The 13,024-nt window shown below is 39.0% G+C and overlaps 1 protein-coding gene across 6 annotated transcripts in view; it reads left to right on the top strand.

Annotated features, from left to right (window-relative positions):
• ints1 (integrator complex subunit 1) overlaps window positions 1-5,770 on the top strand; it is a 31,068-nt gene extending 25,298 nt beyond the window's left edge. For all 6 annotated transcript variants that reach the window (XM_085351750.1, XM_085351749.1, XM_085351752.1 and 3 more), the window contains exons 36-48: window positions 36-151; window positions 256-343; window positions 437-687; window positions 2,152-2,281; window positions 2,779-2,912; window positions 3,042-3,234; window positions 3,359-3,483; window positions 3,584-3,693; window positions 3,907-4,020; window positions 4,126-4,196; window positions 4,286-4,377; window positions 4,581-4,690; window positions 5,165-5,770. In XM_085351750.1, the coding sequence (XP_085207876.1) occupies window positions 36-151; window positions 256-343; window positions 437-687; window positions 2,152-2,281; window positions 2,779-2,912; window positions 3,042-3,234; window positions 3,359-3,483; window positions 3,584-3,693; window positions 3,907-4,020; window positions 4,126-4,196; window positions 4,286-4,377; window positions 4,581-4,690; window positions 5,165-5,280 (1,650 nt within the window). In that variant the 3' untranslated portion in view covers window positions 5,281-5,770. The remainder of the gene's footprint in view (window positions 1-35; window positions 152-255; window positions 344-436; window positions 688-2,151; window positions 2,282-2,778; window positions 2,913-3,041; window positions 3,235-3,358; window positions 3,484-3,583; window positions 3,694-3,906; window positions 4,021-4,125; window positions 4,197-4,285; window positions 4,378-4,580; window positions 4,691-5,164) is intronic.
• The last annotated feature ends 7,254 nt before the right edge of the window (window positions 5,771-13,024 follow it).

Below are 13,024 nucleotides of genomic sequence, written 5' to 3'. Positions count from 1 at the left end.
GCGATGCATCCTTTCTTACTGTTTATCTGTTTCAGGCACGAGGGACCCCAGCTTACAGACCTTATCTTTTGGCCTTGCTTACACATCAGTCAAACTGGTCCACTCTGCTGCAGTGTATCAGTGCTCTTCTCAGCAAGCGCAGAGACTACAAGTATGTAGTTTTATCACAACCTTTGTCTGCCACAGTCTTGAGGTTTTATTGAGGATTATCCTATGTGTAGAGAATTCAAAATTTCACTTTGCTGCTTTTATTAGACTGGACCCATCCTCTGCTCTGGATTTCTTGTGGGCGTGCAGCCACATTCCTCGTATCTGGCAAGGACGTGACCAGAAGATCCCTCAAGTAGGATCAAAAGCTTTCATAGTTACCACCTTTTTTTTCTTATTTCTTTTCTGCTGATGTTGGTGACTGGTGCTCTCCTTTTGGTCTTTTTAGAAGAAAACCGAAAAGTTTGTTCTCCGGCTCAGTTCAGAGGAGCTCATTAGCCTGATGGACCTGATATTGTCAGAATCAGAGCTTAACAGCCACGACACACTCCAGGATGACAAAAACAGTGTGGACCAGGCCCCCTGCTCCCTCATCCAATCCAGACTGCCCCTCCTTCACTCGTACTGTAATGGAAATTTAGAAGACATCAAGAAAGTATCAGAGTACCTCATCAACTGCTCAAAAAAATGGGAGGACAGGTAAGGTTTATATTATTTAAAAATTTGCTGTATTTATCGGCAACGCCTCCTCTGTTTCTTCATCTTTTTGGGGGTTTTTTTTCAGATTGATTTTTTCTTTATCCATTCTTAGTTGGTAACACATATGTTTATTGCATTTAGTTGTGGATATTTTACCATAGTAGTCAATTAATCTTATTGTGACACATTGTATTGATCACACTAATTGGCCCCAATACTGAAAGTCATTTTTTCCTTCTTATGCTGTGCTGATAAACTTGGGGTAAATCGCACCAGATTTTCCTTCTCAGTGCAGATGAACTTTTCAGACTTCCTCTGTCAGCCACAATGCTGTGGACCAGGGAAAACTTGATAATTAGGTCTATTGGTGTGAAATTAAAACCAGCAGAAGTCGTCTGTACTGTGATCTCTTTAAAAGCTCAGTGTATTATAATGAAGGCAAGAGGATTAAGGCTGAAGCTCTAAACTTGCCTGTGTTGTGAATTCCTGCACTGACTTAGCTGTCAGAGATCAGGGTGCAACTCTTTGTGGAGGCAAACCCTCCTTTCATGAATATGTCTCTGGTTATTAAACCACTTTAATGAGGAAACTTTGGCCAAGGTCAAGGAAAATTAGCTTCAGAATTACAGTAATTTAAGTGCAGTTAAGCTGTTTGGTGAAATGGTTGCTAGTGAAAATATGGCGGGATAAAAACATGTTGAAAGTAGAGGGTTTCGGCCTTGTGTCGAGTAAATACTTGATTGTATGTTAAGCATTCTTCTTGCGAGAGCTTGCTGACAGATAAGCTGGTGTTTATTCCAATTACACAGAAACTATTGAACAGTGAGCCGATGTTTTACTCTTGGTCAAGGTCGCTCTGATTTGCTTAATGCATAGCTGTAATAAACTGCTCATTTAGTAGAAGTGCATCATTTGAGCCTGACAAGAGCCTTAGCAAGTAAGAGGATTTTATAAAACTGCATTGACTCGAAGGTGAATACCTCTGAATTGCATCAAGCTATTCATGTCAATAGCTTGTGTTAATATATGTTAATTGTTGTTGCCTACAGACATAAATAATAGGGAACTACTATATCGTGTTCCTTAAACTGGTGTCACGTCAGCTCGGTGTATAATCACTTGCAAAAAGATTAGTTTGGGTGAATTTGATAAAAGTTACATTATAAAGTCAGTGGGACTCTTGCTCGCTTGAGCAGAAAAGCTGTGACAAGTGTTCTGTGACTGCACAAAAAGTAAGCGTCCATTTACTGTCAAATAAAAAGGTCCAAGTGACACAACTCCATAACATGAGGGATTAAACTCTTGATTATTTTCTCGCTAAGTTTGGAGCTTTAGGATGGACAACTGAACTGTTCTAAGCCAATAATGCATTAATGGTGTCTTCCCCCCGCCTCCCAAAGAAACTTTTCATGGTGGAACCATAACATATAGCATACTTAGTGTTTTGTTTATTTTGGCTTTCAGTGCAATGAGTAAGAGGTGCCAGAACCTGCTGCTACAGATCTATCTGCACTTCCCTGAGGTCATCCAGCACGTTGCCCTGCCTGAAAGCACGTTCAGCAGCGGCGGGGCAGCAGATGGCAGCAGCTGCAAGGTAAAGATGTCTTCCCTCTGTTATAGAACTTCTTGCCTAATCTTGTGTAGGCTCCTCGTGTATTTTTTTGTATCCAACGACGTAAAGGTGGACTATAAGTATAAATAACATCAACATGCCAGGATCCAATAATGATCCAGCTTTGCAACAAGATGTTACTGTAGACTGAATGGTATAGTTCTTACTAAATACAAGTAATTGAGTGATTTGATTGTGTCTTTAAATGTAATTATTCTTATTTCCCTTTATTCAGTGCTACAATTAGTTATAGCAATATCATGATGTTGTGTATTAGAAACGGGTCACACATCGTAACTTGCAGCTTTGCTTAATGGTTAAACCATCTCTGATGTCCCCACTAAAAGTTCTCATAATGCTGAATTGTGTTTTTGTAAAATATTTTGTCTCTGTCTACCTAATAAATAATGTTTTCTGAATTCTTAAAATCACAATTTCACTACTACATACCACTTACTGCCAAATGTTATGTTTCTCAGCTTGATGTCCTGGTGCATCGCCTGGTCACACTGCTTGCTGATATAGGAGACTCAAAGTCTGCCGAGAGCCGCGTGTCTGATGCCAACCTCGCTTGCAGGAAGTTGGCTGTATCGCACCCTGTACTGTTACTCAGGTGAAAAAGAAAGACTAAACTATGATGCCGTTTTTTGTTGCATGAGCTTGTAAATTATCCACCACTATAGATGTGTGTGTTGTGTTTAAGCTGATTACTGATGCGCTTTTGTTTCTTTTGACCTTCCAGACACCTGCCCATGATTGCAGGCCTCCTACACGGTCGCATGCACCTAAACATGCAGGAGTTTCGCCAGCAAAACCACATGACATTCTTCAGCAATGTACTCGCTATTCTGGAGCTTCTGCAGCCACTTGTTTTCCACAGTGATCACCAGAGGGCGCTTCAAGACTGCCTTCTGTCTTTTATGAAGGTCCTTCAGGTGGGTAGCTCCACGTTTCCAAATCTTCTTTAGGGGATTTAGTATCGGGATCCTACCAAAAGGAGCTACAAATAAGATTTTAATAGTGTCTTTTTTATGTTTGTGCCTCTCTCTTGCCTTGTAGAATTTCCAGAGGACACGTTCGCCGTTGGTCTTCATTAACAAGTTTCTTCAGTTTACACAGAAGTACATTACACACGACGCAGCAGCAGCCATTCCTTATCTACAGAAGCACTCTGACATCTTACAGTAAGTGGCAGCAGTAACTTTAGAAAGCATTCCTGATGGGTAAACACCTTAAAAAAAAGTCTGCAGAAAGACTTGGCAAATTTTTCTGTTCTCGTTTCAGGAGTTTGTGTGCAGAAAATCCAGATTTGGTCCAGCTGAAATCTCTCCTAGCTGGACTCACTTTGCCTGTAAAAAGCTCTTCTGCAGAGGTATCTACAGAAGAGAGAGATGGTAAGAGTTGCTGTTGTCCACATTTGATCCTCATGTGTAATTACACTAAAGCTACAAGTGATCACCTTGTGCCTGCTGGCATACTGTATATCTGAATACATTGCTACGTTTTCAGTGATACACTTTGAGAGCATCTTTTGTAATTTCTCTATGCAAACTGTGGTTTCCACAAAAGCGTGAATTCTTTAATCTCATTTTTTTTCTCTTTACCAGACGACTTGGCTGCAGGTTCTCTGCCCTTAGTCAACATATCGGCCTCATTTTTACTGAGCGCTGCAGACATGACAATGTACTTGAAAAAGATGTCAAAGGGAGAGGCAGTCGAGGGTAACTTCTCTCCTCTATGTCCTACAACATACTGAGTAATGTAGTGTTTTAATACCTATAGTGAGTAATACACTCATTTTTTTCTCTCCCCCTTAACTGCTATAGATGTGTTGGAGGTGTTGACAGAGGTGGATGAGAAGTCAAGGAGGAGCCCAGAGATCATACAGTACTTCATTGTGAGTCACAGAAAATGGACACAAAAAAGGTCAAGTGCAGTGTCTCAGTGTGAAACACGTCAATCACCACCTTGTGTTTCTGTTGGTAGAATGATCTGCAGAGGCTCATGACTTCGCCTGAGGAGTTGTGTCGGAACATGGCCTTCAGTCTCGCCCTACGCTGCATTCAGAATAATCCATGGTAGGTTCAAAGCATTTCAGGACAAACCACTCAAAGGAAAACATGCTGATAGCAAAAGAAAATGTGTGGCAATAACTGAGAGGAGGAAAAAGGCCAATAGTCATGAAAAAATATGTTGATCTCTATCTGTCATTGTTCTTTAGTTCATATATTTATATAATTTCTGATTGCTTACATAAGAGTGTGTGTTTCTTGTGTTGTAGCCTGGCAACAGACTTCCTGCCAACTTTCATGTATTGCATGGGTAGTGGCAACTTTGACGTGGTGCAGACTGCTTTAAGGAATCTTCCGGAATATGTGCTTCTCTGTCAAGGTAAGAAGACACTTCTGTGAGTCCTGCGCTGGTATTCTGGTCAAACGAACCACATATTAAACATTTTGTAAATTGTATATTTTTAAATATTTTAAGTGATTTAACCTCCTAGGACTTGGCGTCCACATATGTGGACATCGCATTTTGGGTTATTTAGACCAAAATACTCAATTTTACTCCACAAGGGCCTGATAACCATTTACGAGGACATCATACTGCTACTGTTCTATCAAAATTTTAAACGAATATCCTCATATGTGGCTCTCATTTTTTATAAAAACAAAAATAAGGTAAAAAAAAAAAAATCAGGTAATTCTTTGTTTTTACATTCATCGGGCCCCAATATGCCCAAATATCAAAGAGAAATTAAAAATGCATGCCGTGGAAGAGTTTGGGTCTTAGGTTAACAAAGGTCTTTGTCGCACATTTGTAGCTGAATGATGCCGTGTTCTCTTTTCCCCCCTCCCTCTCCAGAACATGCAGACATCTTGCTCTACAAGGCGTTTTTGGTGGGTATCTACGGACAAATCGACACCAGTTCAATGATCTCAGAGTCCATGAAAGTCCTTCACATGGAAGCAACAACCTAACGATAAAGTGTTTGACTCCACGTCTGACTAAAAATGCTGTCAGTCATTCTTTGCGTTCCACACCTTGATATTATGTTTTTTCAATCCCTTAAGTTCAGTTCAGTAATTTCAGGATAATTTATTAACTTCAAGAAATGCATAAAAAATCCCATTGAATAAAATGAAAATAATATAATTAAAATGGTAAAATCAGCGTAATTATAATAATGGAACAGGTATTACTGTGCTACATTTGAATAGATATGGATTATTTAACTTGGTTCGATTACTTCAACAATAAAGTTAAATGGAACATCAAAAGGTCATATTATTATATAGGAATATTAGTTGGAGACAGCAGAGCGGATAACGTTGAAGAAATTCTCAACAGAAGATAATGAAAAATAAATATAATATAGGAATTCATATTTCATAATTTGGGGTGTAATTTGGAGAGAAACTTTTGCATTTCTGAAGTTATTAAATTATTTACAGATGCACTATTTCAACGCTTCATGAAAAAAAAAAGAGGGTTTTTTGGCTTCACACTTTTAATAGTTTTGAAAATGAAGTCCTTCTTTGAATTTTTGAATTTCCAGAATTTGAAATTAAGAGTTTAACTTATTTTCTTGACTGTATTAGTTGGTTTCAAGAAGAGCTTTCATTTATTAACTAGTTATTAAAATGTTCGAAGAGCTTGTGAATCATTAAAACTAAGAAACGAAAAAGTGTAACTGTTTAAACAGTGCTGTGAATTCCTTTCAAACCTGCGCACCATTTGGAAGCAACCTTATTGTGAACTTAATAAAATAACTTTTGGAAAATGCCACTTTTTTATTTTTCATTCAACTCAACCTGACAGGATGTGAGGAGTGTAATATTTCAGTAGTTTGGAAGCTCAGTGGAGACACTTTGATGGAACTTAATATGGAAAGCAGTTTAAAGTTCAAAATGTAGCAACAGAAATTTCACAAGAACCCATTATTAGCTTTCAAAATAATATTTTAGCACCTCAAAAAAAAGATTGAACTGAGGAAAAATTCATGCTGTAAGGATTCATTTCATTCCAATATTTCTTGGATCCTGATAAAACTGGAAACAGCTGTCACATGTACGCTTGCTCTTCACTGGGGTGTAACAGACAAATTAAAGGCGTGATGCACATGCTGTGATGGAAACCATTTTGCCATGAAAGTGTGAGTTGTTTTGCCCAGTGCCAGTGACTTCATCTGGAAACCTCTTGATGGAGTCAAAGGGATAAGTTAAACAATGTGCAGGCATGCCGGTAAACTAGCAAAGTGGACGTCCACATTTATGGTAAATTAACCATGGTGGTAATTGTTCAATCACACAGACCAAAGGCTTCTTTGAAGATGTGATGTGGGTAGGCCGTTTTACAACGTAGAGTGCTCCTGGTGTTTTGTTACATAGGAGGACGTGGAGATGCAGTCGCAGCACGGTTGAGGATCATCAGTGATGGTAAGACATGCCCACACTGGTGGGTCAGTGGAATCTGTCATTCAGAAATGTTCAGTCACCCATTGAGATATATGGGCCTGGCAGCTGGAAGCAGGTTTTCTTCAGATCAAAATAATGTGTTTTTTCTTATAAAAAAAAAACAACAATAACAAAACTGTTGGACAAAGTGCTATAAAAACGTATTGGGGGACTGTCACAGGGTGACTTGTGACAACAATGATGTTCATAATTCAAATTTTAAACGTTTTGAAAATATATATCGTGCACCATACTTGCTGTGTGATATGTTAATTGCACCTGTAAGGTGTCCTGTAACTCGCCAAAAATTCTGTTTATGGTTATCAGTCAACAGACTACACAAGTCCAAGCAGCTTGGGCTCTTGGTCCGGCGCCAGCATCCCATTGGCTGGACAGCAGTGAGGCGGAACAGAGATGAGTGACAGCGAACGAGGAAGTGGTGGGAGGGAGAGCGGGGGGCCAAGCCTATTGCTGAATAGCCTGATGGACCACTGACAAGTTAACAACCTCTGTCTTTATTCATCATACCAATCCAGATCCACTCAAAGGCAGCTGCAGAGAGCTAAATGTTTGCGTGATCACAGTTAACATTTTGCTTCATGGTAAAATAAAGAATCCTTTCAAAAAACCAAATCTACTGCAGAAAGTAATTATGCACTAAATGTATTTTGGCACCGGCTTTAACTGCTGATTTAAGGGTAAAGAGTTCAGAATAAAAGTAAATGTTATTCTTATTTAATGCCGTGAACGTCAACTTGTTGGTGCTCCTTATCACATTTCAGATTTCTCCCTGGTTATTTGCAGCTCCAACACCGAGGCTTCTCATATGGTCTCCAGCCCCCAAAACACACACTCTTGTGTTAAGGCCGTGACCTTGGTGGGGGTGGGGGTGGACTAATCTACCAAACGGTTTAAGTTGTGGTTAAAACATTTCAGCTCCATCTCAACCTGCGGTACACTTTTCTTTTTTTAACAGCAGTCACTTGTGCATAACGAGTGCTTGGAGTTTTCATTTTTACAGAACATTTTGCTGTAATTGTTTGGTACTATACAATTTGAATGCTATAATTGGTTTGCTCAATGTAAGATCACTTTAATTTGAATACACAGTCTTAATATTTCTTCCAGCACCAACCATGCAAGTGTTGGAAAAATCACCGATTTTCCCCGTCCATGTCAAAGTGGACAGTAAATGAGCGGCAAGCAGGAATGCCGACCACTGGAGGCCTTTTGGTCTTTCTCTCAGCTGCAGGAGGGGCCCTGATGTGCCACTACCTGCCCATGCACATCTGTCTGCTCTCCGTCTTCCTCTCAATGGCACCCTCGTCTTAGATCATCTCCTTTTACTCCACGCTTGAGTTGCACTTGGCTTGCATGGAAAAAATGTGGACCGTCTCTCGCCTCTCTTCTCCCTGGCACTTTGATGTCTCAAGTGTGATTGCTTTTGGATTGTGGCCGCTTTCCCTTGAAGGTTTTGACATGAAAAGCAGGCTGGGCTCTCAGGTTTATCCCATGGCCAGTGATCCAGGACTAAAACAATCAACCAGTTCGCTGTGGGATACTGTTACCAGCGAGAGTGAGGCACCAACCATGGGGGCTTCCTCAGTCATCATACTTTTTCTCCCCTCTAAACTAAAATGTTTTAGGTGTGTTGATTGAATTATACAAATCCAAGCTCCCATTAATAGATTTTAGACTTAAGTTTGTGCTGACAGTTGACACTAAAATATATAGAAGCTAGAGAATACATTACAATACATTCCCAATGTGTTTGCAGAGGTGGACAACTGAAATGATCCAACATTTTTAATGAATTAAAAAGAAATGAGGCTAGTAATTGCAGTTAAAATTGACCCAATCAGATAAGTATGATAATGTGACACGTCATTAACAGCAGAGGCATAAGTGACAACCCTTAAGCTTCACTTATACTTTCATTAAATATTGAATCTGTGCTCATTGCTGTTCCAGCCTGCAAATTACACCAGATAGATAAATTCCCATGACAGTGGAGCTGACGATAATCATCCATCTTCGCATGACATTTGGCAGAACTCTTGTTTTATGAGCTAAAGTGCCACTGGAGTGGATCAGAAAAAATAATAATGCACAGTGTTCACGATCTCTATTAGAGCAGATGGTATCTTATGACAACGAGGGCAGAGCGTGACAGTTAATCCACTTCAGCCATGTCTGTCAAGGAAAAAAGTGGGTAAATAGCCTGAGTGATTTAATTTAAATTTCAGCTTAGTGAAAGTGTTTTTTTTGTGCAACAAATTTAAAGATATAAAAAGTTTCATCAGTAAAAAAGTCTTGTTAATAGCTTTAAATAGAGTTATCATGTCTTCAGTAGGTTATTTTATACATAGGTTTGTTTGGAGGTATTGAGATTATTATTTTCCCCCACTAATATTTATATACTTGAAAACTGAACCTACAGATAATTATCAGCTCCTGTGTCACGCAGCTCTTGTAATGTTGTTTTTGGCTGCGGCCAGAAGCTGTTTTAGGTTACAAAGTTAAAGAAAAAACAAATTGCAGACAGACTCACTCTGCAACTTCCTGATGTGCTTGCTATAGACACTTTAAGTATTTTCTTGGAGGAGTTGTAGGCGACCAAAACTGACTAATTCAAGAGCATTAATTATAGACAAAGATTTATCAGGAATCTGGATATTCAATTCAGACTTCCCTTATGCTTATTTTTAACTGGATCTACTGAAAAGCAGCTGTTTGATAAAATGTTTGCCATCTCAACCCGAAAGTGATAAAGTCATGGTAAAAAGGAGATGCACCTTCTGCCAGTTCTAAGGGTTTACATATCAGGACATAATGAAAGGTTATCTAGTTCTTAACAGGTCTTAAAATTAGATAAGTACAACTCCAGGTGAACAACAAAACAAGTCTTATTACAATGTGTCATTATGTATTTGGCAAACATTAGGTCAAACTGCAGAAGACGTATCTGAAAACTGGTTCCATTGGAAGGTAAGTAGCAGCCAGGTGCTGATAATCAATTGCAAGAGATTAATTGACCATTAGCAAGTGTGAGCACTTCTATAAAAGCAGGATTTTGCAGATATGGAACATTTAGGTGTATGTTAACACAATGCTAAGGGGGTGGTATATTAGCAATGATCTTAAAGAAGCACTTTAAGCAAATCAGCACAAACACCTCAATCCAGCTGTCAAGCACGGTGGTGGAGGGGTCATGAACACAACTCCTCTGTATACTAAAGTATTCTAGAGTGAAATTTGAGGCTGTCTGTCCAATAGATGACTTTTGTACCAAATTGGGTGGATTGAACTGCTTTGGTGGGAACTTAAAAGAGCTGTGAGTGCCCACGTATCTTTATGAACTCAAGCATCGCTGTAAATGAGAGTTGACAATGATGCAAGAGACCGATTCGGTCATACACGAAATAATTACTTAACGTTGTTGCTGCCAGAAGTGCTTTTGTAAACTGTTGACTCATGAGTTGTACTGTAGTTTTCACACACTGCTTCTGTATTTTGACTTTGTTAAATAGTGACATGGCATAATATGTCAAGCGTTGTTCGTCTGGGATTGTATTTACCTAATTTAAGACCTAGTAAGGTTTACATAATTTTATATTATGTCCTGATATGTGAAACTTTGAAGAGACAGCCGGTGGACTTTGTTTGTACCATGACTGTATATCCATGTTGTGTTCATAATTTATATACACTGCTGCCAGATGGCTATATAACAGTCACACTGGCTTTCAGGTGTAAACAAATTTCAAATCTGAATAATGATTTTTGTCTAATAGTACTTTTCTGCTTCTTTATTTCAGATAGAGTTGATGATTGGTTTTAAATTCAAGTGTGACTGAAGTGGAAGAAACAAAACACTTTACTTCACTTTGAGACCGAAAAACAGATTTTACTTTTTTTTTTTTTTTTTTTACTTTCACAATGAATAATTTCAAGCTCAAACATGCCAATTTCAAGCTAAAGACACGTGAAGAGCATCCCACTGGTGACTTACTAAAATCTCAGATAATGTGTAGTTCGTCCCTTCACTTGAAGGTCTGCTAATAATACAATGATTGCCACTTTAGCTGTGGATCTCCAGTGTTGTCATTCAAGAAGCTGGAACTCCAATACAGGCTGGCATTAGCCATTACTATTGTTGTCTTAATGCCTCCTTCAATTATCCACTATCAGGCTTTTTGAGCAACTACTGTCAGAACCTCCCCCGCTGGTTTTTCACCAATCTTGTCCCTGATTATCTGGATCAATGGGCATTAAAGGACCCCGGCACAGACAAACAGAAGTAGTTTGAGGGTGGGAAAAGGGGTCTACTTTCAGACAATCCAGAAATCCCTGTAACTATCTGTGTGCCAGGGACAAACAGAATGGCTATTCAGTCGTCAGTCCCGCCACACAAAGTGTTTATTTAGCCACAGCTCAAACCAGACACTTCTAATCTATTTTCCTTTTCCCTGCAAACGCAAGAAATTATTTCTCTCAATCGCCGTCTGTCCTTTCCCATCCCTACATGCATACGCTTCCACATGAGTAGAAAGTAGTGCTAAGACCTGTTAATTGTTGAGTTGGCTCACTTAAAACGATAGATCATTCATACTGATTAATAGTGCAGTTAGAAGTGCTGTTTTCTTGGGTTGGGGTGATTTGATTGCTAAAGAGATGCTAAAATGCTTTATTAGCTGACATTTCCTTGTTGTTAGGTTTTTGTTATGGAATCATAATGTAGGGAAAACGAGCAATTTTTATCTGCAATTCAAGACAAGACACTCCACCTAAATACTGGCTTTCAGGTACAACTCAGGCTGTAAAGACATCCGAATTGCTCAACCCCTAATCCTGCCTCCTAATTTAGTGTTTGAACAGGTGCAGATGAAAGGGCCACACAGGTGATGGATTTGCAGTCCTCACAGCACGTATAGGAATGACCATCCTGTGACTCACCTTAGCTCTGACCAGCTGCCTCTTGCAGAGATCCCAGGCTGATCAAAGCCACCTCAGCCCGCCAGCTCTGTGGTGACAACACTGACAGCGGAGTGTTTTCACCACTGTTTGAGCTGACGAGCAGTTAGAAAGAGATGTTGTTAGGTGATGTGTAACTTTGGATTAATTGACACACCTGGGTTTAATTCTCACAGACAGTGCTGGAGATCATCTCATCAGAGAGCCATCACCACTAAGCTACAGCTGTCTTGCTTTAAAAAAAAAAAAGTGTTAATAATCTTCGTGCCTTGGCTGTTAATGTGTTGATGTGTTAGCTTTGATCTGAGATGGAAGAATCCCATCAGGGCTTGACTACTGACTACATACTTTACAGCTGTGGAAGTAAGATTATCATTACCAAACACATGACATGATAAAACTATTTTGCTGTAACTACAGAACATTTTTAGATTTTATGTCTCTCTAGTTCGCTTCTAACGTGGGTTTTTATAGGGGATAAGTGACAGAATACAAATACACAAAAATAGAAAATTGCCTTTTTAAAGATTTGCTATCAAGGACATATCCTTCTGATGCAATGTTTTTTAAAAGATATATTTGACAATTTGGTTCCTCTTTAAAACTTGTATTTTATCAGATGTGAGAAAAGTGGCATTTTTGATTCTGGTTTAGTGAACAAGTGACAGTGTTGTTATTATGAGGGAAACCTACCCTTGCATGTAGATACCCTTTGTTATGGACGCTTGGTTACTTCCTTAAGCAAGTAACCCTAACACAGTGAGTTAGCAGTTAGAGTACTTATGATTGCCATTTAAAGTGTGCTAGAATTTCAAACATCCACAGGAGACCATTCATTTAAAGAAGTGTTATAAAATTTATTCCAATTCATGCAGCTGTTGATGATGTGCTTTTAAAAGTTGTAAACCTTTAAGTTTATCATCTTAAATGTTAACTAACCTATATAGATAACATGCTAAAATGTACCTATGTACCATTTTTTTCAAACACTGGCTCTGTATGATATCAGCGAGAGTCAATATACCTACTATGGTCATTTTAGGCAGGGAAATCCCACCCACCTGTGGATGAAACCTGCAGTCTGCTAACAGAAAGCCAAATGGAAGATGGGCTATACAACAAAGCAGTATTGTGAACTATAAATGCAAGAAACATCAGTAGAGTGCAAGAATAAAGGTTTGAAAAATTACCTTAATAGGCTTCTTCTAGCATTTTTTTAAAACTCAGAAGAATACAAAGTACAGCAAACACAGGTGAGACAAGTTATTATTTTTGATCTTTAGTCATCTACAGG

The sequence above is a fragment of the Diplotaxodon limnothrissa genome, linkage group LG4, assembly GCF_057381915.1.
Source record: "Diplotaxodon limnothrissa isolate DT_005_m linkage group LG4, D_limnothrissa_male_GT1.1, whole genome shotgun sequence".
NCBI lineage: Eukaryota > Metazoa > Chordata > Actinopteri > Cichliformes > Cichlidae > Diplotaxodon > Diplotaxodon limnothrissa.
Note: the sequence above shows the minus strand (reverse complement) of the source record. Positions and strands in the feature narration are given on the sequence as shown.